This window comes from Phyllobates terribilis, unplaced genomic scaffold (assembly GCF_046119375.1).
Source record: "Phyllobates terribilis strain yellow unplaced genomic scaffold, ASM4611937v1 Scaffold_1__5_contigs__length_1240528914, whole genome shotgun sequence".
NCBI classification, from domain to species: domain Eukaryota; kingdom Metazoa; phylum Chordata; class Amphibia; order Anura; family Dendrobatidae; genus Phyllobates; species Phyllobates terribilis.
Genome location: NW_027362761.1, coordinates 1,035,572,302 through 1,035,597,345, shown reverse-complemented (window position 1 = coordinate 1,035,597,345; position 25,044 = coordinate 1,035,572,302). Strand labels below are relative to the sequence as shown.

The 25,044-nt window shown below is 43.6% G+C and overlaps 1 protein-coding gene across 1 annotated transcript in view; it reads left to right on the top strand.

The window, feature by feature from the left end:
- The window catches only part of GUCY1B1 (guanylate cyclase 1 soluble subunit beta 1), a 113,466-nt gene that overhangs the window by 67,867 nt on the left and 20,555 nt on the right, over positions 1–25,044 (top strand). The window contains exons 10-12 of the mRNA XM_073644957.1: positions 16,330–16,567; positions 19,957–20,097; positions 21,268–21,422. Coding sequence (XP_073501058.1) covers positions 16,330–16,567; positions 19,957–20,097; positions 21,268–21,422 — 534 coding nt within the window. The remainder of the gene's footprint in view (positions 1–16,329; positions 16,568–19,956; positions 20,098–21,267; positions 21,423–25,044) is intronic.

Below are 25,044 nucleotides of genomic sequence, written 5' to 3'. Positions count from 1 at the left end.
AACCTGATGGAGGTCTGTATAGATGGATTAATAGAACAAGACCCACACACAGCTAGAAGCCCAATATTTTTTCAGAGGTAGATGCAGAAAAAAATATATTCAGTTTGTAACCTGATGGAGGTCAGTATAGATGGACTAATACAACAAGTCCCACACACAGCTAGGAGCCCAATATTTTTTCAGAGGTAGATGCAGAAAAAAATATATATTCAGTTTGCAACCTGATGGAGGTCAGTATAGATGGACTAATACAACAAGTCCCACACACAGCTAGAAGCCCAAATATTTTTTCAGAGGTACTGTACATGCAGATAAAAATTATTTTTAATTTGCAACCTGATGGAGGTCAGTATAGATGGACTAATACAACAAGTCCCACACACAGCTAGAAGCCCAAATATTTTTTCAGAGGTACTGTAGATGCAGATAAAAATTATTTTTAATTTGCAACCTGATGGAGGTCAGTATAGATGGACTAATAGAGAAAGTCCGACACACTGCTAGAAGGCCAAATATTTTTTCAGAGCTAGATGCAGAAAAAAATTATATTCAGTTTGCAACCTGATGGAGGTCAGTATAGATGGATTAATAGAACAAGACCCACACACAGCTAGAAGCCCAATATTTTTTCAGAGGTAGATGCAGAAAAAAATATATTCAGTTTGCAACCTGATGGAGGTCAGTATAGATGGACTAATACAACAAGTCCCACACACAGCTAGAAGCCCAAATATTTTTTCAGAGGTACTGTAGATGCAGATAAAAATTAGTTTTAATTTGCAACCTGATGGAGGTCAGTATAGATGGACTAATACAACAAGTCCCACACACAGCTAGAAGCCCAAATATTTTTTCAGAGGTACTTTAGATGCAGATACAAATTATTTTTAATTTGCAACCTGATGGAGGTCAGTATAGATGGACTAATACAACAAGTCCCACACACAGCTAGAAGCCCAAATATTTTTTCAGAGATAGATGCAGAAAAAAATATATTCAGTTTGCAACCTGATGGAGGTCAGTATAGATGGACTAATACAACAAGTCCCACACACAGCTAGAAGCCCAAATATTTTTTCAGAGGTACTGAAGATGCAGATACAAATTATTTTTAATTTGCAACCTGATGGAGGTCAGTATAGATGGACTAATAGAGAAAGTCCGACACACTGCTAGAAGGCCAAATATTTTTTCAGAGCTAGATGCAGAAAAAAATTATATTCAGTTTGCAACCTGATGGAGGTCAGTATAGATGGATTAATAGAACAAGACCCACACACAGCTAGAAGCCCAATATTTTTTCAGAGGTAGATGCAGAAAAAAATATATTCAGTTTGCAACCTGATGGAGGTCAGTATAGATGGACTAATACAACAAGTCCCACACACAGCTAGAAGCCCAAATATTTTTTCAGAGGTACTGTAGATGCAGATAAAAATTAGTTTTAATTTGCAACCTGATGGAGGTCAGTATAGATGGACTAATACAACAAGTCCCACACAAAGCTAGAAGCCCAAATATTTTTTCAGAGGTACTGTAGATGTGACGCGCCCCCTGGGCCAGTGCTGTAGGGGATACCCGGAGCCGGATCTCGATGGGGTAGTAGTCCTTGTGGCGGTGACCCGGTCCGTGCCCAGGGTGTCAAACTAAGTGGCAGTCTATGGCAGTAGATGTTAACTTGATTGTCGACTACGCCACCCGTTGAGTGCGGCTTTGAAGCCGCCGCTGCAGAGCAGTCCACTGAGGCCGGTGGTATATGTGCAGCAGTGATGGTATAACCCCCAACGGGAGGGGTATGTTCTCAGGGCAGCAGGTGTAGATGATGGGGGTTGTGATGATGCAAAAAGAAGATTCAGAGTCAGGAGATGCAGTTCAGGGTTTTTACTTACTGGTGTTCTTTTGGTCACTCTGGCCTTGAGTGACCACCCGAGCCGTGCTGCGTCCACCAGGTCCTGGACTCGGCCAACCCCCAGGCAATTCCGGAGCGTGGTCCTGAGCTCCTTTCTGACTCTCCCTTCCTCTGGCCGTTCCCACCAGGGATCCACTTTTGGCCGGCTCCCTCGGGTCTCTTGGTGGTCAAGCCTCCTCTGGGCTCCCTGACCCTATGCTCGGTGTGCCTTTCTAGTGGATTTGGTGAGGGTCATGGCAGATCCTGACCACGACCTCCGGTTCCTGGCTAAGGTTCGTTTTGGGCCTCCGCCAGCTTGGGATCCGGTACCCTTGTCCGCCAACCCTTCACCCTTCTGTCCTTATTCTGGGATCTTGGGGTTCCTTCTTGTTTCCTCTCTGGGTCCTTCTCACTCCTCTCCCTCTCTCTGCAGGCTCTGCTCTGGAGCTGGGCCCAGCCGGAGCCACAGCTCCCTGTCAGCCCTCCTGGCTGAGCTCCTCTGCTCTGCTCCTCAGGCTAAACTCTCTCCCTGTTCTAAGATGGTGCCCACCTTATATACTCCCTCTATGTGTGAGCTCAGGTGACCAGCACCCAATGAGCTCCTATCTTTACCCAGACTACTCCCCCTATCTGCCCCTACACTACTGGGATGTTCCACCCCCCTCCCACTCCAGCCAGGGACAGACGCTGTCGTACCTGCACATATACTGATGGGAGTACCGTTGATCTGTCCCCCGGAAATGGGATGTATGTAGTGCATGCAGCCTACTGAGCTCAGTTCCACACTCCATCCTTACCCGGGAGTGGAATACCACACCTCTGGCTTGAGGTGTAATACCCCTGTAGCAGCCGAGTCCTCAGGGTGCTACAGATGCAGATACAAATTATTTTTAATTTGCAACCTGATGGAGGTCAGTATAGATGGACTAATAGAGAAAGTCCGACACACTGCTAGAAGGCCAAATATTTTTTCAGAGCTAGATGCAGAAAAAAATTATATTCAGTTTGCAACCTGATGGAGGTCAGTATAGATGGATTAATAGAACAAGACCCACACACAGCTAGAAGCCCAAATATTTTTTCAGAGGTAGATGCAGAAAAAAATATATTCAGTTTGCAACCTGATGGAGGTCAGTATAGATGGACTAATACAACAAGTCCCACACACAGCTAGAAGCCCAAATATTTTTTCAGAGGTACTGTAGATGCAGATACAAATTATTTTTAATTTGCAACCTGATGGAGGTCAGTATAGATGGACTAATACAACAAGTCCCACACACAGCTAGAAGCCCAAATATTTTTTCAGAGGTAGATGCAGAAAAAAATATATTCAGTTTGCAACCTGATGAAGGTCAGTATAGATGGACTAATACAACAAGTCCCACACACAGCTAGAAGCCCAAATATTTTTTCAGAGGTACTGTAGATGCAGATAAAAATTATTTTTAATTTGCAACCTGATGGAGGTCAGTATAGATGGACTAATACAACAAGTCCCACACACAGCTAGAAGCCCAAATATTTTTTCAGAGGTACTGTAGATGCAGATACAAATTATTTTTAATTTGCAACCTGATGGAGGTCAGTATAGATGGACTAATAGAGAAAGTCCGACACACTGCTAGAAGGCCAAATATTTTTTCAGAGCTAGATGCAGAAAAAAATTATATTCAGTTTGCAACCTGATGGAGGTCAGTATAGATGGATTAATAGAACAAGACCCACACACAGCTAGAAGCCCAAATATTTTTTCAGAGGTAGATGCAGAAAAAAATATATTCAGTTTGCAACCTGATGGAGGTCAGTATAGATGGACTAATACAACAAGTCCCACACACAGCTAGAAGCCCAAATATTTTTTCAGAGGTACTGTAGATGCAGATAAAAATTAGTTTTAATTTGCAACCTGATGGAGGTCAGTATAGATGGACTAATAGAATGATGCTATGCCCAAAAGATTTTACTTCACTAGGTGCAGTAAAAAAATTGGTATTCTATACACAGGTGGTATATCTTGCAGCACAGATAGGCTACTCCACTGACTAACACACTCTGCAATAGGCCAAAAAGGATTAGCTTTGCTAGATTCAGCCAAATGCTGTGAAAAAAACTTGCACAGCACTGGCACAGACCTGCCTGGCAAAAACTGATAGGAACTGATGTAACCTAGTCCTGAAAAGGACTCCAATTACAATTAGTCTTTACTCCCACAACCTATCTATTTAAGAGCACAGACCTCCCTGATAAAAGTCGTAGGAAATGCTGTAACCTAGTCCTTAAAAGGACTGCAATCACAACTATTCCCTACTCCCAAGCTATCTGTATATTTGTGCGAAAATTGGCTTGAAATTAACAAGGTATAGCGCACACAGCAACAGCGGTGCCGTCTAACACGCAGCTGCAGCAGTGAGAAAATGGTGGCGACGGGGAAAATGGCTTGGTCTTATAGGGCAAGGACATGTGACATACACTGCCAATGACACATGCCCTTGCTTGTGTGAAAAAAAGCACTTCGCTCCGTGTGTGCGCTGCTGATAGGCTGACAGATTGCACCTCCCCACTGCAAATGCGGGAAAGAGGAAAAAAAATGGAGATCTTCATTGTTCCTGCAGAGATCCATCCCCTGCCCCTCCCCCCACCCCGCTGTACACTCAAACTGCGTATTAACATTAATTTTCATCATTACTGAGAAAAAATCCAGTTATGATTTTGGTGCACGAACAGTTATCGAACATAACCTCGAACAGCCGAATTTTTATCAAATTGTTCGTGTTCGCCGAACGGCTCGAACACCGCCCAAAACAGCTCGAATTTGAGATTGGCGAACAGTTCGAGTAGAACAACGCTCATCTCTACTTATAAGTAGTGTTGAGCCACCCCCGTAGTGTTCGAGTTCGGTTCGGTTCGTCGAACACCCGTGTGTTCGCCGAACTGTTCGTCGAACACCTTCGAACACCGTTAAAACCAATGGCAGGCAAACAAAAACACATAGAAACACATAGAAAACACCTTCAAAGGTGTCCAGAAGCTGACAAACTGCTCAGAAGACATAACTAACACATGGAAAAGTGACAAGTACATATAGTCATGCGAAAAGAAAAGAGGTGGAGGAGTAAAAGGAGGGGGAGACACAGATATAGGCATGTCATGCCCTTCTAAAATCCAAAAAGTGAGAAGCCGACACGGCCAGTCCGTTCCTGCCCGTGCCACCTCCGTGTCGCCGGGTTTGTGCCAGAGCCACGGTGGACCCTGACGGCCAGCCCCCCTCTCCCAATACTGGTGCCTGTCCGCTGGTGGGTCGAGCGAGCCCCCCTGTGGTGGAGGCAGCTCTAAGCTTTTTAATTTAAATTGTCTCTCTAATTTGAATGAATACACTTTAAATCCATTTACAAGGATCTATTGGAGGGCAAGTCTCATGCCAGCAGCCGCGTAATTCCAGCTCCAGTAGCGTCCACTAAAGCTGCTGCAGTTAAAAAGCTTTTATAAGGATCGAGCTCGGCTGTCCACCGCAAGGCATCCTACTGCCAGTCCCAGCCCCTATGCCTTGGGGTGCCTCCTGATGCTCTTCACTGAGTATCCCGTGGTCCCGAAGCATTTCCTTTGAAAAAATGAAGTGTCCAAACTACAGGTGGTGTAGCTTGCTTAACAGCCGGGATAATCCGCTGACTAGCAGACCCTGCTACTAGGCACAAAGTATTTCCTTGGCTAGATGCAGTTAAAAATTTGTAATTAGATACTCTCGTTGGATGCTGAGAAAGCATTCCATAGAGTCTCCTGGCACGCCATATATGATTCTCTTAAAAAGCTTGGGGTAGGGGTCTAGGGGACCCTTTTATAGCCAAAATCACGGCCCTGTATCGCAATACGTCACCTAGGCTGAAGATAAATGGAACTGTAGCACCCTGAGGGCTCGGTTGCTACAGAGGTATTGCACCTCACCCAGAGGTGTGATATCTCACTCTCAGGTAAGGATGTAGTGTGGATCAGGACCCGACACCTGCATTCATTACACCACATTGCCGTGGGGCAGGGCGACCAATATGCCCCTGAGATGGGCACGACAGTCCCTGTCCCTGGCTGGAGTGGGGGGAGGGAACACTGAGGAAGGGGAACCCTGTAGTGCAGGAGCAGGGAGGAAGCAGTTCCTGGGTGCATTGAGAAGGGAGTATAAAAGGTGGGCACCATCTTAGTTCAGTGCAGAGAAGTCTGAGCAGAAGTGGCAGGGAGCAGGGGCTCTGCATGAGCTCTGCTCCGGAGGCGGGCCTAGTAACAGAGGCCCAGGCCTGGAAGAGGGAGAAGGAAGGAAGAGGAGCGGAGAAGGCTCCAGGAACGAGGAACGAAGGGATCTCAGGGGTGCGGACGGGCGAGTCGCCACCGCACGCCAGAATCCACCTGCGTGGAGGGGTCAGGCCAAAGGGGGAGACCGGTCCCCGAAACTAGTGGAGGCAGGAAACGACCCTCAGCTAGAAACAGGAGGCTGTGACATTTTATGTGGCGCAGCCCCTCGCTACACCCGCTAGGAAGGCACCACATAGGGTCAGGGAAACTGGCGCCAAGTTTACCAAGAGGAGGCCCGAGGCAGCCGGACAGAAGGGTTGGTAAGAAAGGCCAGACAAAGGACACACAAAGGGGGTCCTGTGAAGCGCTCCAAAGTTATCTGGGAGTTGTCTGAGCCCCTCACCTGGTGAGCACAGTACGACGTGGGCAGCCGTTACCTGCAGACGTGGTCTGGATAATAAGAACTGTGAGTAAAGGCCCTGGACTGCATCACTGACTCCGTGTCATTACTGCTGCTGCCCTGCACCATCACCCCCATCCTCCGCATACACTGCCCTGAGGCTATACTCCTCCCGTGGGGAGTTATGCTACGCTCTGCTGCACCCACAACACCAGCCTCAGCGGTCTGCCCTGGAGCGGCGGTTCACTCTGACCGCAATCCACGGGTGGCGTAGTCGGACATTTAAACATCAAAACCACATAAATAGTTCCGCCACTGGTTTGACCGCCCTGAGCCACGGAACCGGGTTGCCGCCACGGAGACTACAACCACCAGCATCCACCAAAAAGGGTCCGGCTCCGGGTGTCCCAAGGCCCAGGGGGCGCGTCAGAACATTTTCATCACCTTTCACAATCACCAATGGGACAAGGCAGGGATGTTCTCTGTCCTCTCTCTTATACATCCTAGTGACGGAGCACCTGCTCTCATCAATTCGCCATAACCCCAATATTAGGTGGATTGAGGTGGGAGGCACCGAGTACAAGTGCTCTCTATTTGCTGATGATGTCCTAGTATATATCACTCAATCACATATATCCATCCATGCTGTTATGGCTGAAATAGATCACTTTGTTACATGGTCAAATTTTAAAATCAATGCAGCGAAGTCTGAGGCCCTCGATGTCTCCCTCCCCAAATCCATATAGGATTCCATCCAGTCCAACTTTCCCTTTGCCTGGCCCTCACAGGGTATCAAATACTTAGGAATTCCTATTCATAGAGACCTCTCCCATCTATGTTATCTTAATTTTGGGCCCTTTATTGAACAACTCCATACAGACCACGGTTGGCAAGTTAGAACTGTAAGATTCACTACGTGAACCACTGGTGTTTTGTGGAAAAGCACATGTACACTGTGTTCCAAATTATTATGTAAAAAGTGTTCAGGAGTGATAAGGGAAGAATTTGTTTGTTTGTCAGTTAAACTCATTGATGGTGATGTGTGTCAGGGCTCTTTATATCACTGTAAGCAATTGCAGACACCAGTGCTAATTAGTTTGGCAGGTGTGTCCAATGAAAGGCAAGACTACTTAAGAAGGCTCTCTCACATTATTCAGCAGCCTACATTTTCTGCCAAAATGGGAAAGAAAAAGGATGTGTCGGCTGCTGAGAAGCAACAAATTGTGGAGTGTTTAGGTCAAGGCATGACTACAATCAACATTGTGCGATGATCAGGATGAAGTGTCTTGGCAATCAAGAAGTATGTAGCTGATTCACAGTACACACGTGTGCGTGCTGATAAGGGCAAATTGAGGACTCTTTCCTACAGGCAATTACGTCAGGTTGAAAGAGCAGCGGCAAAAAAGCCTTGTCATAGCAGCAGACAAGTTTTTGAAGCTGCTTGTGCCTCCAACGTCCCCCGAACAACAAGATGCAGGGTCCTTCAGAGGTTTGCAGCTGTGCATACGCCATCCTGTCGACCTCCTCTATCCACTTCACACAAGCAGAAACGGCTCCAGTGGGCCAAACATTACATGAAGACTGATTTCAAAACTGTTTTGTTCACGGATGAGTGCCGTGCAGCGCTCGATGGTCCAGATGGATGGAGTGGAGGATGGCTGGTTGATGGACACCCCACGCAAACACAGCTACAGCGCCAACAAGGAGGAGGTGGAGTAATGTTTTGGGCTGGAATCATGGGGAGAGAGATTGTCGGCCCCTTTAGGATCCCTGAAGGCGCTAAAGATGAACTCCATAATGTATGTGGATTTTCTCAAACAGCACTTCCTGCCATGGTTCAAGAAGAAGAACCGTGTATTTCACAGCAAGATCATTTTTCTGCATGATAATGCACCATCTCATGCTGCACATAAAACATCTGCATCTCTGGCTGATATGGGCATAAAAGGGGACAAACTTATGGTGTGACCCCCATGCTCCCCTGACCTCTACCCCATTCAGAACCTTTGGAGCATCATTAAAAGGAGTGTCTATGATGGCGGGAGGCAGTTCACAGCTAAGCAACAGCTCTGGGAGGGTATTCTGTCCTCATGCAAAACAATTGAAGCAGAAACCATCCAAAACCTGACAAATTCAATGGACGAGAGAGTTCAGAAGCTCCTTTCGAACAAGGGGTCCTATGTGAAAATGTAACATCACCTAGAATAAAGTTTTGAGTTGAAAACTGTTTGATTTCAGTTTCTAACAACCTGCTAATGCTTATAATTTCAAAAATGACAATTTTTTTGGTCTTTATTAAAATGAAAAGGCTGATCGAAAAGTTTGGGGGATCTAAGAGTGTGGCAACCCAGTAGTCATGATTACTTCGAATTCTGACAATATGAGGGTCATGCTGCAGGTAGTGCAGCAAGAAGGCACTTATGTGTCTTGCGCATCTCGGAGCCCCAAAATTATTTTCCGGGCTAGATGCAGCTAAAAATTATTTTTAATTTTAAATCTGGTGGAGCTTATTATAGATGGCCTAATAGGATCAGTGCTGCACACTGCTACAAAGCCCAAATTATTTTCCAGTCAAGATACAGATAAACATGATTAGTAATTTGAAAGCTTAAAACGGTTGGTAGGGTGATTTTAACCAATCATCAAGCTTTTAATCTCCCCAGGATGACACAGGGGTAGAAAAGTCGTTTCGGATCCATGATTTGTTCATCTTTATGAACGTGAGTCTGTCTACATTATCAGTGGAGAGCCGCGTGCACTTATCTGTCAGCACACCACCAGCAGCGCTGAACACACGTTCAGACAGAACGCTGGCTGCGGGGCATGACAAGATCTCCAAGGCGTAAGTGGCTAGCTCCGGCCATTTATCCAGATTGGAAGCCCAAAAAGAGCAAGGGTCCAGTGACACAGTCGTGGCTTCAATGTTTACTTGGAGATACTCCTGTACCATCGTCTCTAGGCGTTGACTATGTGTCAGACTTCTTGTCTCCTGTGGCCTTGCAAAGGATGGGCTAAAAAAGTGGTGAAATGATTCCGCAAAATTGATGTTACCACCAGATACTGTGGTTCTGTTGCGGTTTGAGTGCTGAACACTTGACGGTCCCACGGTTGGCAAGTTGGAACTGTGAGATTCACTACGTGCACCACTGGTATTTTGTGGAAAAGCACATGTAAGATTCTGCAACAGTCTCTGCTGATACTCCTGCATGCGTGCATCCCTTTCTATGGCAGGAATAATTTCTGCAAATTTACTTTTGTACCGGGGATCTAACAGTGTGGCAACCCAGTAGTCAGGATTATTTCTAATTCTCACAATTCGAGGGTCATGTTGCAGGTAGTGCAGCAAGAAGGCACTCATGTGTGTTGCGCATCCAGGAGCACCAAGTCCCTGTTGTGTTGGTGGCGAGGTAACAATCATGCTTCCTTCCTCTGTCCTCTCCCCCCAACCTCGCACAACAGAAATGTGATCAAGGTCTCCCTCATCTGATGAGTCTTCCATCAGTTCGTCCTTCACTTCTTCCTGGGCTCCTGCACCTTCTTCACTAGTTTGGCTGCTACCATGCGCCCTGGTAAAACCATCTCCCCCACCCTCACATGCCTGCCGCCTTGGTGCTGCCGACCGTCTGGACCTTGCAGATGTTAGCCCTTCCGCATACAACTCCTCCTCCTCTACTTCCTCCACCTCCTCTTGTGCCACCACCTGACTCCGAATTCTGTTTAACATGTGCTCCAGCATGTAAATCACCGGAATAGTCATGCTGATAATGGCATCGTCAGCACTAAACATCTTCGTCGCCATTTCAAAACTGTGCAGAAGGGTGCATAGGTCCCTGATCTGAGACCACTCCTCCAGCGTGATTTGCCCCACCTCTGAATCTCGTTGGCCCAGGCTATACGTCAGAACGTATTGCACCAGGGCTTGTCGGTGCTGCCACAGTCGCTGCAACATGTGCAGAGTTGAATTCCACCAGGTAGGCACATCGCATTTTAGCCGGTGAAGTGGCAGGCCCAACGACTTCTGTAGAGATGTAAGTCGCTGAGCTGCGGGATGCGAACGGCGGAAGTGAGCACACAGCGACCGTGCCCTCTGCAGAAGGCCATCTAGTCTGGGATAGTGGGCTAAAAATTGCTGGACAACCAGGTTCAACACGTGAGCCATACAAGGCACGTGTGTGACATTGCCCCGGCGAAGGGCCGCACCCAGGTTTGCAGCATTGTCGCACCCGGCCTTCCCTGGTTTCAGGTCCAGTGGAGACAACCATTCATGAAATTGGTTCTCCAGAGCTGACCACAACTCCTCAGCTGTGTGACTCACATTTCCCAGACATTTCAATGTAAAAACCGCCTGATGACGTTGAGCCCTACTGCCAGCATAGTAAGGAGGTGTGCAGGATCCCTTCTGCGCAGTTAGAAAGCTTGTGGCATGACCAGACAGGCTTTGGGTGCAGGTGGAAGACCGAGAGGAGGTTGAGGAGGCAGAAGCAGTGGAGGAACTTTGACATAAAGAGGATTGACGCACAACTCGTGGGGACGGCAAGACTTGGACAGCAGCCCCTTGTCCTGCTGTCACCATAGTTACCCAGTGCCCAGTCAGCGACATGTAACGCCCCTGTCCATGCCTACTCGTCCAAGTGTCTGTGGTGAAATGCACCCTGTCACACACAGAGTTTCTCAAAGAAGCGGTGATGTTGTGTGCGACATGCTGGTGGAGCGCAGGCACACCTTTCTTTGAGAAGTAGTGCCAACTGGGCATCTGGTACTGGGGCACTGCGACGGACATAAGGTCTTGAAAATCCTCTGTGTCCACCAGGCGGAAAGGCAACATTTCTGTAGCCAAGAGCTTGCAGATGGTGAAATTCAACCTCTTAGCTTTCTCATGGCTAGGAGGAAATGGTCTTTTACTTGTCCACATCTGAGGGACCGAGGGCTGGCTATTGTGCTTAGACGGGGTTGATAAGGGTGTCCCCGGCAAACTGCCGGTCTGTGAGGAAGATGCAGGCGGACATGTTAGGTTGCCTTGATCCAAAGGTGGTGCTATCGATGTCGGACAGCGCTCAACACCAGCTGCTGTTACCACCTCCAAAGAAAATGATGACCTGCCAATCACGCTGGCTGTTGCGGGTAAAGAGGTGGCAGGTCTGCGCCCCAAAACAGGTGTGACTGCTGTCCCCCCAGTCACAGAGGATGAAGAGGCCGCGGATGCACAAGATATGGCAGACGGTGGTTGGCCCGGCCGGCTAGGCCGCATTGTAGCACACTGAGCTTCCCACTGCAACTTATGCTTCATGTCCATGTGCCGGTTCATGCATGAAGTACTCAAACTATGTATTTTTTGGCCTCTACTTAGCTTTTGCTGACAAATGTTACAGATAACACGAGTTGGGTCATCTTTATCGATCTGAAAAAATGCCCAGGCTATGCAAGGCTTAGCACCCATGCGACCTGAAGAGCCACCACGACTTGTGGTGAGAGGCAGAGTTGTGTTTGAGGATGCAGTTGTTGACGTGCTTCCAGTACTACGTCTCTGTCCAGTAAGGCGCAACCTGACCTCGTCGTCACTAGCATCTTCCTCTACCTCCTCTGCTGACCTCATCTCTTGGCTGACTGTGGGTTGACAGTAAGTGGGATCTCCAACCTCATCATCATCACCCTGTGTGTTATCACACCCGTCGTCCTCAGAGCCAACCTGTTCCTGCCCTGACAAAAAACTAAAGTTGTCGCTCCAATCAGGTATTTGAGTCTTATCATCGTCTTCCTCATTGTCTCCACCAACAGGAGTTACAGTTTGGGAATGAGGGTCTACATTATGGTCAGAACCTTCTGCGTCTGGTCCTGGATCCGACTCATAAAGATTCTGGGCATCAGTGCAGATCATTTCTTCGTCTGGATTCACAGAAGCGCTGGAGTCGACCTCTGATTCCCAGGCTATAGTATGAGTAAACAGCTCTGCAGACTCAACCATCTGTTCTACCTCATACTCAGACGGGCAGCTGGAGATTTGGGAGCTGTGAGGAAGCAAGTGCGATTTGGGTGACACCTTTGAGGACTGGAGTATTTGTGATGTTGAAGTTGATGTGGAGGAGAGCCCACTTAAAGGAGCACTTGATATCCGTTGAAGCACCTGCTGTTTTTGTGCCTCATCTGGAATTTGTAGCGATTGGCGTGGCCGTAAGAAAGGGATCTTATCACATTGTCCACTAAAAGAAGTAGACATTTTAGTTTGGCTGGAAGATGGTCTTTCTTCTGCAGATGTTACTGTTGCTTTAACACCTACCCCACGGACACAACCTTTTTTCCCCTTCCCAACACGCCTATTCCCCTTTCCACCAGCAGCAGGCCTTTTTCCACTCATTTTGGTGGTTAACTAATTCACAACTCTGGAGTTGTTTGCACAAAAAAACAATGGATGGTAACCGAGCAGAGCTGAGTGGCCAAACTGTGGTATTGGCCAAAACTATTGGCTGGGTTAGATGCAGAAAAAAATATATTCAGTTTGCAACCTGATGGAGGTCAGTATAGATGGACTAATAGAGAAAGTCCGACACACTGCTACAAGGCCAAATATTTTTTCAGAGGTAGATGCAGAAAAAAATTATATTCAGTTTGCAACCTGATGGAGGTCTGTATAGATGGATTAATAGAACAAGACCCACACACAGCTAGAAGCCCAATATTTTTTCAGAGGTAGATGCAGAAAAAAATATATTCAGTTTGCAACCTGATGGAGGTCAGTATAGATGGACTAATACAACAAGTCCCACACACAGCTAGAAGCCCAATATTTTTTCAGAGGTAGATGCAGAAAAAAATATATTCAGTTTGCAACCTGATGGAGGTCAGTATAGATGGACTAATACAACAAGTCCCACACACAGCTAGAAGCCCAATATTTTTTCAGAGGTAGATGCAGAAAAAAATATATTCAGTTTGCAACCTGATGGAGGTCAGTATAGATGGACTAATACAACAAGTCCCACACACAGCTAGAAGCCCAAATATTTTTTCAGAGGTACTGTAGATGCAGATAAAAATTATTTTTAATTTGCAACCTGATGGAGGTCAGTATAGATGGACTAATACAACAAGTCCCACACACAGCTAGAAGCCCAAATATTTTTTCAGAGGTACTGTAGATGCAGATACAAATTATTTTTAATTTACAACCTGATGGAGGTCAGTATAGATGGACTAATAGAGAAAGTCCGACACACTGCTAGAAGCCCAAATATTTTTTCAGAGGTAGATGCAGAAAAAAATATATTCAGTTTGCAACCTGATGGAGGTTAGTATAGATGGACTAATACAACAAGTCCCACACACAGCTAGAAGCCCAAATATTTTTTCAGAGGTACTGTAGATGCAGATAAAAATTAGTTTTAATTTGCAACCTGATGGAGGTCTGTATAGATGGACTAATAGAATGATGCTATGCCCAAAAGATTTTACTTCACTAGGTGCAGTAAAAAAATTGGTATTCTATACACAGGTGGTATATCTTGCAGCACAGATAGGCTACTCCACTGACTAACACACTCTGCAATAGGCCAAAAAGGATTAGCTTTGCTAGATTCAGCCAAATGCTGTGAAAAAAACTTGCACAGCACTGGCACAGACCTGCCTGGCAAAAACTGATAGGAACTGATGTAACCTAGTCCTGAAAAGGACTCCAATTACAATTAGTCTTTACTCCCACAACCTATCTATTTAAGAGCACAGACCTCCCTGATAAAAGTCGTAGGAAATGCTGTAACCTAGTCCTTAAAAGGACTGCAATCACAACTATTCCCTACTCCCAAGCTATCTGTAGATTTGTGCGAAAATTGGCTTGAAATTAACAAGGTATAGCGCACACAGCAACAGCGGTGCCGTCTAACACGCAGCTGCAGCAGTGAGAAAATGGTGGCGACGGGGAAAATGGCTTGGTCTTATAGGGCAAGGACATGTGACATACACTGCCAATGACACATGCCCTTGCTTGTGTGAAAAAAAGCACTTCGCTCCGTGTGTGCGCTGCTGATAGGCTGACAGATTGCACCTCCCCACTGCAAATGCGGGAAAGAGAAAAAAAAATGGAGATCTTCATTGTTCCTGCAGAGATCCATCCCCTGCCCCTCCCCCCACCCCGCTGTACACTCAAACTGCGTATTAACATTAATTTTCATCATTACTGAGAAAAAATCCAGTTATGATTTTGGTGCACGAACAGTTATCGAACATAACCTCGAACAGCCGAATTTTTATCAAATTGTTCGTGTTCGCCGAACGGATCGAACACCGCCCAAAACAGCTCGAATTTGAGATTGGCGAACAGTTCGAGTAGAACAACGCTCATCTCTACTTATAAGTCAACCTTTCACCACTGTCTAATCATCAACTGCCAGATCTTTAAAGCATAACCATCGTTTCATGTTTTTTACTCCATCAATTAATAGTACACTTGAAAAAACTTCTTTCTCCTTCTAAACAAATCATTCATTCTCAAAATGCAGGTAATATCTGTATTCAGTAAATACAGATTTATTACCCTTACTGAATTATGAGATGACAGTTGGTGCTCATAAACTTCTATGGAGATCTGTAACTGTTATTTCAGGAGAACTTGCAGAACAATGTCTGTGAAAAACCAAAGACAAGCAAAATACCCAAATACCTAGAAGTAAATAGATAAATCGCACAGTGCATAAAAATAATGATAAATAATAAAGGGTATTTAGTTAACATAAATTTTGATCAAAATAATGTAAAAGTCACCCCGCAACGTCACGGCAACCCTTATGGGACAGTCCTAACTCTAATATTAAAACCTTACCATTTGTCAAGTGACATGCATATGGGCAAGAGCGTAGAGACTGAACCCTTAGTAGAAGCATGGACCTGAGAGGCAGAATGAACCTTTCAGCTCAGACAAAGGGCGGCCACACCCTTATATGCACTGAAGCACACTAAACTACAGAGAAAAAACCTGGGAGTCTGAATTGAAGCGTAAATTGATGTGCATGCAAAATGTAAATGCATGTTCACATAAGGCCACTAGACAGGGAAAAAACAAAGACAAGCAAAATACCCAAATACCTTGAAGTAAATGGGGGCAGAAGCCGCCGACAACTATTCCACAGCGTCGGGGCCGCAGGCTGGTACGCATCTTGGGCACATACCCTTAAAGATTTTACCCAAGAATTGAACATGAAAAATCAGTCCAGGGGGAGAAAGAAGCACTTTTTTGTGATAAGATATATGTGTACTATTGATTTATGAAATAAAAATAAAAATGAGGGTTACTCTTTAAAGAGTAGCCATTGTTTTGATTTTTATTTCATAAATCAATAGTTCACAAAAGATATATTTTTATCAGAGAAAGTTGCTACCTTTCTCTTCCAAAATTGATGAGTTATTATCAAAATTGTATTCAGTGAAGACAGACTTTCCCATTACTGAGATAGGAGATGGCGGTTACTACAGATACAATTCTATGTGGATGTGGAGTAGGGAGGAGCTAGAGACATAGCTCCCGTCTACATAGAATTTTATCAGTAGCCGCTGCCATCTCCTATCTCAATAATAGGAGAATCAGTATCAATTTTGGCAGAGAAAGAAGCAGATTTTTCTGATCAGATATATTACAAAGTTTCTTATTTCCATGTGTAATATTGATTTATCAGATAAAAATTAAAACAACGATTACGCTTTAAGAATATGATTTATAGCAATACTTCTCAGTTACACTTTAACTATCTGTGCGCCATCCTTTTTCCCTTTGCAGCTTGCTGTACTCAGTGCTCCCACCTTCTGTTGCTAATGAGCTCAGACATAAGCGGCCGGTCCCAGCCATGCGATATGACAATGTCACAATCCTGTTTAGTGGCATTGTAGGATTTAATGCATTCTGCAGCAAACATGCTTCCGGTGAAGGAGCCATGAAGATTGTCAATTTGCTGAATGACGTATACACAAGATTCGATATTTTAACTGACTCTCGAAAGAATCCTTTTGTCTATAAGGTAAATATATTTAAAATTTTCATTGAAGAATACAAATCTGCGTAATCTGTTCATTAGCCAGAAAATACTTATATAATCAATGATTTACCCTAAAATAATTATGATGGGTCTTACGAAAGGGAATCTGTCGCAGGTTTTTGCTACCTTATCTGAGAGCAGCATAATGTAGGAAAAGAGGTGCTGATTTCAACGATGTATCACTTAGTTTACTGGGTGCAGTAGTTGTGACACAATTAGAATTCTTAGATGTAACATGTAGCAGAGCTCAGGAAGCTATACTCACCCACACCAGGCTCCCTATGTACATTGTCTATTGACAGTGAGCTGCTTATCAGAGGAGAGGCGGAGTCTGACTAGGTCTTACACTGTAGCTGCTGTAGTCCGTGCAATGATAAGGTCTTGGTAATAAATCCTTCATTATAAGTAAACAACAGCACACAGCCTAAGGCTATGTGCCCACGATGCAGAAATGCTCAGGATTTTTTCCTGAGCGTTTCTGCATCTCCCTGGCAGAAAAAAAACGCATGCGGATTGTACATGCGTTTTCCTGCCAGGGACATGCGGATGTGAAGCGTTCTTCACTTGCATATCCGCATGCGGGTTAACAAGCGCTTTCCAAGCGGTTTTAGCATCACTTGGAAAGTGAATGTCAACTTGGTCACACTATATAAATCCATGCAAATGGCATGGATTTATATAGTGTGACCCGAGAGAATGTAAAAAATAAAATAAATAAATCTATACTTACCTTCCGATGGCCCCCGCAGTCTTGCTTCACAGTCCCGGCTGCCGACAGCGGTAGACTGAAGGACCTGCCGACAGCGTCGCGTGACCCGTCACATGACTATGACGTCAGCGCAGGTCCTTCAGTCCATCGCGAACTGCCGGCATGCGAGGAGGAACGCACCGCGGGCCGCCAGAAGGTAAGTATATATTTATTTTTTATTTTATTCTTTTTTTTTACAGTTTTCTATGGTACCCGGGTCCGGAGGATAGTCTCCTCTTCTCTAGACTTGGGTACCATCCGCACATTAGAACGCATGGAATGCGCATCTACATATACAATGATACGTAATCCATGCGATCTAATGCAAGTAAGTGGCGGCGAAAACGCAGCACTTCCGCAAAATAATTTGTAGTGCTGCGGATTTTTCCGCAATGATAATCCGCAGCGGAAATTTCCGCAGCATGTGCACAGGACATGCGGATTATCATTGGGGAACATGGCAGACCTTCTACCATGCATTTTTTAAGCGTTTCTGCAGCTTTTTTGCCGCTGTGGAAACGCTTAAAAAATGCATCATGGGCACACAGCCTTATTAGTGACACATACCTGAAATCTTTGTCTCAACCCCTACCTCATGCTGTTTTCAGATTATATAGCAAAAATCTGCTGACAGATTCCCTTAAAGGCAGATGAGTGTTATATAACTGATACTGAGTTTATTAAAAATACATCTACAGATGTGTTGACTCAACATACTAAATATTCCAAAATGAGTGGCCTGGGATTACTAACCTAAAAAAAACAAAGTTTTTATGTTGTAAATAAAGCAATTTTTTTCATATCTTGTCTATTTATGCCTGTCAACTTGGGAAACTGAGCCAAAAATAACAATTGCAGTCCTATTATAGCAATGTTCAATCTTAAATGTAAAGGACCAACATTTATGCATTAACAACTCAAGAACAAATCTGTTCCATCAGAAGGTTTTCTCTTACACAATTAACATATCATACATTAGCCCCACATCTAAGTGATATCCATGGTAATGGAAGTTCCATTACGTCTCATGTATTATAATCTGTGGCACAAATTGTTGGCACATTCCTTTGCATCAAATCATCCCGTGTGCTGTGCCCAGACGAGCTCTACTTTAGGAATTGTAATATCAAATGTAGTCTCAGAGGCCTGTAAGTACAACAAGATATTTATCCATATTCACTATAAAATGTGTAGATTTGACAAATGTCACTAAGAGCTTCCAAAAAATATAAAATACCACATTTTATCAAGAAGGTTCTTTTAAGATCAGTAACATTATTTACTTATGATAGTGCCAAACTAGAAGAGACAAAACAAAAAAAAACAAATATAATATACACCAATAATTGGCCAAACAAACATCCGTATGAACTTTATTTTTTTCACATATATCACCCACAAACCACATAAAGGAGTAGTAAGAACATGACAAAATAACCAACATATTTAAGTAATTAATCTACAAACCACCTTACAAAATGAGAAAAAAAAAAAAAAATATGCGCTCTCTGTTGCCGGTTCAGATCAGCAGTAACGAGAGCTCCTTGTCAGAATACCCAGTGTGCAGAGACCAGCACGGCCTCTGCAAGTGACATCACTGGGCTCTGCACGCCAGGTATTCTGACTATGCACTCTGTTGCTGGCTCATTACTGCTGGTCTGAGCTGACAGCAGGGCGCGCTGTCAATGTGCACATAACACTGGGACTAGCCCAGCCTTTGAAACGAGCATAACTAAAGATGCTTAGTTTCAGGAAGGGTCAGTGGCTGCAATAGTGACCACAGTCCCGACTCCTGATGACGCTTCGTTTGAGTATTCCAGCATGCACTGAGATTCTCAAACAAAGTGTTATCAAAAAGTGAAAAAAAGAAAAGCAGCTAGATAGTGTAGTTAGGGAGGAATGCAAGTATATTAGAAAATAGTTTAGATTATGGCACTAACTAGAGAGGTATTTAGGATGAAAATTACTTTGGACTTCGGACCATCCCTTTAATGAGGCAGGCATGCACCTGAACAGACACCCTGGTGTGTCTATTATGATATGTTATTATGTATTAATAAAGAATTCATTTTTTCATTATTTTTTTCTGTCATTTTTTAAGCTAACTTGTAAATTAAAGTTGTTGTCCACTACTCAGATCAGTTTCTAAGTGATGGATTCCCAACCTTCTGAAATTGAAAACCTATTGGAAGATTAAATCATCAATGTTATATACCAAGAAAATGTCTTTAATCCACTACGGAGTTAAGATGGAGGTGGTAAATCATTAATCCCTGTTACAAGGGATTGGGACAACAGTTCCACCGCTTGTCACAGTGTGGGAGTGTGGAATATTTCACTCTGGTGCTTTATTAGGAAGTCCCATACAAGTGTAATGTAACACAATATGGCTGTTGCTTGCTGAGCATCTCCGTTACTGCCTTTTACTGGTTTACACTTTTTCTATTGATTTATACCAATAAAGAGGAATCAATTTGCATTTTGCGAGGACCAACCATTTGTTCTGTATCTACCTGGTATAAAGTGCCCCAATACTGTTTCCCATGTCTAAATCAATCTACTTAAACATTCATGTAAATAATAGTGTGTTCCTTGGAATAATGAAAAAATTTATTCTATTTAGGTTGAAACCATTGGGGATAAGTATATGACAGTGAGTGGCCTTCCAGAACCATGTGTCCACCATGCAAGGTCTATATGTCACCTGGCCTTAGATATGATGGAGATTGCTGGACAAATTCAAGTAGATGGGGAATCTGTGCAGGTACATAGTCATTCAGAATATGTTTTGTTGCCCAAAGTTATTATGAGGATTTCTTTCCAGACTACACATCCTCCGACCTAATATACTAGTTTATCATATCCTTTAGCTAAGCCATCTTAACTAAAGGTCTTTAAGGGGTTGTCCAGTCTTCAGCTACAAGTTTGCAGTCACATCACGTGCACTGTGAGGTTTCTATGGTGCCTGCGCTGGGAGAAGGTGGACATGTGACTGCAGGTATGTGATATGCATACTCCCTGTCACATTCCGATTAAATGGGCGTGGCCTCGCTCAATGCAAGTATATTGAGTGAGGCTGGAAACAGTCTAATCGGAATGTGACCGAGAGTTTCCATATCGCATACTTGCAGTCACATGACCGCCCACTCCCAGCGCTAGCACCAGAGAATTATCACAGCGCGGAAGTGCGCTCGAAGTAAGAATTCACAAGTCTTCAGTCACATATGGTGACTGCAGACTTGTTGCTTAAGACTGGACAACCCTTTAAAACAACACAGTCTTCAAATATGGCAGATCTATCATGATGATTTATAGTGTTTGTTAAATCTGTATAATTTTGACTCTGTCTAGTCTAACTTTATACCACTTTTATTTTTGACTTGTGTTGTGCCAGAAATGTGTATTACTATTCTTGCTCAATTTTTTGGCACATTGTGTTGTGTGTAAGGTCACAACCTTTTCCAATAAGTCACACCCATTTTCATTGAAGATAAGCCCCCTTGTTGGCAAGGGCACAGAAAGTGTCTAAAACACATAATACATAAGATGCAAGTCATAAAAGACCATTTTTGGTGCAAATGGTGTCAGATTTCTGGTGTCATTACCTTGATAAATATGCACCAGAGTCTTTATTCACAGACGACCTGTAAATTTAACAAAGAGTTACATAATTTTGTCATATTTGTACTTTTGTCTCCACATCTGCCGCTGGGTAATTAGTATTCAGATTGCTAGTCTTCTACAGTCGAACTCTGACAACATATCAAGTTCAGGCGTATGTTCCCTTTACCTATCTGACACTAAGATCAGAGTCCGGCTAGCCTTTAAAAAGTAGAGGACCAATAGAATCAGTGGACTCGATCACTATCCATTGACTACAATAAGCTATAAAAAAGGTTTATTGAATGTACTGCATGTACTTCCTTCTTCCTAGATCACAATTGGCATTCACACAGGAGAAGTGGTGACAGGCGTTATTGGCCAGAGAATGCCGCGCTACTGCCTGTTTGGAAATACTGTCAATTTGACTAGTAGAACAGAGACAACTGGAGAAAAGGGAAAAATAAATGTATCGGAATACACATACAGGTAAGACCATTAAAATAGGTAAATAGAACATTTTGAAAAAAAAATGATGATAAATTATAGTAATATTTTAATTCCAGTGAAGACAAAAAAATCAGTTTTAAGTAAACAATGTATTTTCCAGCCTCCATGTACTTGACACTAGAAGTATCATAGGAACCCACTGATTACAGCTTGACCGGGTGCTCATTAAATATTTGTGAAAGCTATTCAATATTCTCTTTATAGCAAATATTATAGAAGTGGAGGATCAATTGCATACTCAGTCAGGTTGGGTGTGTATTGGGTGACAGGATGGTTAGCTGTTGGTCTAATATGGTCATTCAGGCAACAGCTTTCTACTGCGTGAGGCCAACTAATGGGCCTCATACACAATAGATTGGTTTGCCGGCTGCTATCTTTTCTGACTTCTACACACAAGCTCTCACTACTCCGAACACTTCTCTATGAGACAGCTGCATCCAGACTCCTGAGAGTGGCTTATTTTGCCAGAACCAAAAGAATGTGTCAGAGGAGAGTCAGGAGGCCATTATACACATTAGACTGGCGGCTGTGCCCACTGATATCAGCGGGTTCAGTCTACATTAGTTTAATGTGTGATGAGACTTTATATGGGTTGTCCAATGAACAAAGTTAATTTTAATCAATAGATCCTGGAATAATAATAACTTCCACAATTGGATGTGTTTAAATAAAATGTCCCTGTGCTGAGATAATCTTATAAATGTGCCCCTGCTGTGTACTTTGTAATGGCCGTGTCTGACCGTGCAGGAACATGGTCTGATCATACCACAGCTCCTGGGCAGGGGAGGAAGCAAAACAGTATACAGACATTACAGCAGGGGATCACAGTTGATTCTTTCTGTGAGGTAAAACATTTCACTGCCTGTTTTCAAACAATGTTTTACCTCTCAGAAAGAACCAGCTTCGATCCCATGCTGTAATGTCTTTATACTCTTTTGCTTCCTCCCCTGCCCAGGAGCTGTGGTATGATCAGACAATGTTCCTGGACGGTCAGACACGGCATTTACACAGTACACAGCAGGGGCACATTTCTAAGATTATCTCTGCACAGGAACATTTTTTATAACACATCCAATTGTGGAACTAATTAGTCCAAGATCTATTGATTAATATGTACATTGTTCTTGGTACAGCCCCTTTAAGTCTCTCTTATTAGGAATTCCAAGATCAGAAGGTGGTTATGGTGCATGCTCAGTCAGGTTGGGTGTGTATTGGGTGACAGGATGGTTAGCTGTTGGTCTAATATGGTCATTCAGGCAACAGCTCTCTACTGCGTGAGGCCAACTAATGGGCCTCATACACAATAGATTGGTTTGCCGGCTGCTATCTTTTCTGACTTCTACACACAAGCTCTCACTACTCCGAACACTCTTGTGTTCTCTATGAGACAGCTGCATCCAGACTCCTGAGAGTGGCTTATTTTGCCAGAACTGAAAGAATGTGTCAGAGGAGAGTCAGGAGGCCATTATACACATTAGACTGGCGGCTGTGCCCACTGATATCAGCGGGTTCAGTCTACATTAGTTTAATGTGTGATGAGACCATCACCACATCTCCTGCTGCCATTCTTTATTGATAATCTCTATTAACTTTAAGAAAATTGCAGCCAATTTTACATTATTGTGCATGTCTCAGCTATTTTGGTTAATGTCAGGGAGACAAAAGTACTTAGGCCTTATGCACACACTGAGGAATAACTTTTTTTGTATGGAGACTTACTAGGGATGTCACAAAGGTCCATAAATTCTCTACTGAACCTCTGTTTTTAAATGGAGGCATATGAAGCATTGCTTGTAGGGGAGTGAACAATATTTCTGCACCAACAGAACCTGTACTGTCCTAGACTAAGAGACCATGCAAGTCTGCAGTCAGCCCTAAAATGAAGCTATGTACATAGGGTACTCATAATTTTATGATAATACACAACTTCAGAGCAAGATAATTGGTCAATGTCTCCGAACTCAAGAAATCTATGCAGAGAACAGGAAACAACCTGTGAATATTTGAGATTATCTAAATTTTCATCAGCTTCTTACTTTTCCTTCTAATTTCCAATCTACAGATTCAGTTTGTGTCTGATTCGTCCTCATATTATTAGACATACTGTAAACGCTCATATGTAGGTTGCTCTGATGTGAGCTTTCTCTATTTTTCTAGAATGGATAGATCATAAAGTTTTTAATACAAGCTGACCAAGATGTCCAATAGTGAATGTAATACCTTCGGGACTAAATGAGACAGCTAGAGACATCTAGCACCTATCTAGATTAAAAGGATGGAATGCTCAATGAAAGCTTCACGAGGTGTTATAACTTAAGTCCAGAAATCTCCAAATGAAAAGATTTACCGTACTCCCCCTCTGATACAGCTGGAAAATATATCAGGACACAAGTAACTAGATACTAAGCCCATCATGACTGATTTGTGGTGTTCTTATGGCGGAGATGTAGCATTGCCAGACTGAGAATGGAGAATTGCACAATTATTCTCTAAAATAGACGTGTGTGGTAAAATGGCTGGCAGGATCATTCATCTAAGTGGATTTTCTTGTGTGGATCAAAAGCTGGAGATTTTGATTTTCCAAGCATGAAATGACATGTTTATGGGAAATAATGAAGAACAATGAAAAACAGGAATGTTCAGTTGTCGCCAAGATTTCCGGACAATAAAATGTAGCATATTAATTTTTTTATAGTATATAATATAAAAATATACATGTATTTACAATTATAAATATATACATACAGTAAAGACCAAAAGTTTGGACACACCTTCTCATTTAAAGATTTTTCTGTATTTTCATGACTATGAAAATTGTACATTCACACTGAAGGCATCAAAACTATGAATTAACACATGGGAATTATATACTTAACAAAAAAGTGTGAAACAACTGAAAATATGTCTTATATTCTAGGTTCTTCAAAGTAGCCACCTTTTGCTTTGATGACTGCTTTGCACACTCTTGGCATTCTCTTGATGAGCTTCAAGAGGTAGTCACTGGAAATGGTCTTCCAACAATCTTGAAGGAGTTCCCAGAGATGCTTAGCACTTGTTGGCCCTTTTGCCTTGACTCTGCAGTCCAGCTCACCCCAAACCATCTCGATTGGGTTCAGGTCTGGTGACTGTGGAGGTCAGGTCATCTGGCGTAGCACCCCATCACTCTCCTTCTTGGTGAAATAGCCCTTACAAAGCCTGGAGGTGTGTTTGGGGTCATTGTCCTGTTGAAAAATAAATGATGGTCCAACTAAACGCAAACCAGATGGAATAGCATGCCGCTGTAAGATGCTGTGGTAGCCATGCTGGTTCATTATGCCTACAATTTTGAATAAATCCCCAACAGTGTCACCAGCAAAGCACCCCCACACCATCACACCTCCTCCTCCATGCTTCACGGTGGGAACCCGGCATGTAGAGTCCATGCTTTCACCTTTTCTGCGTCACACAAAGACACGGTGGTTGGAACCAAAGATCTCAAATTTGGACTCATCAGACCAAAGCACAGATTTCCACTGGTCTAATGTCCATTCCTTGTGTTCTTTAGCCCAAACAAGTCTCTTCTGCTTGTTGCCTGTCCTTAGCAGTGGTTTCCTAGCAGCTA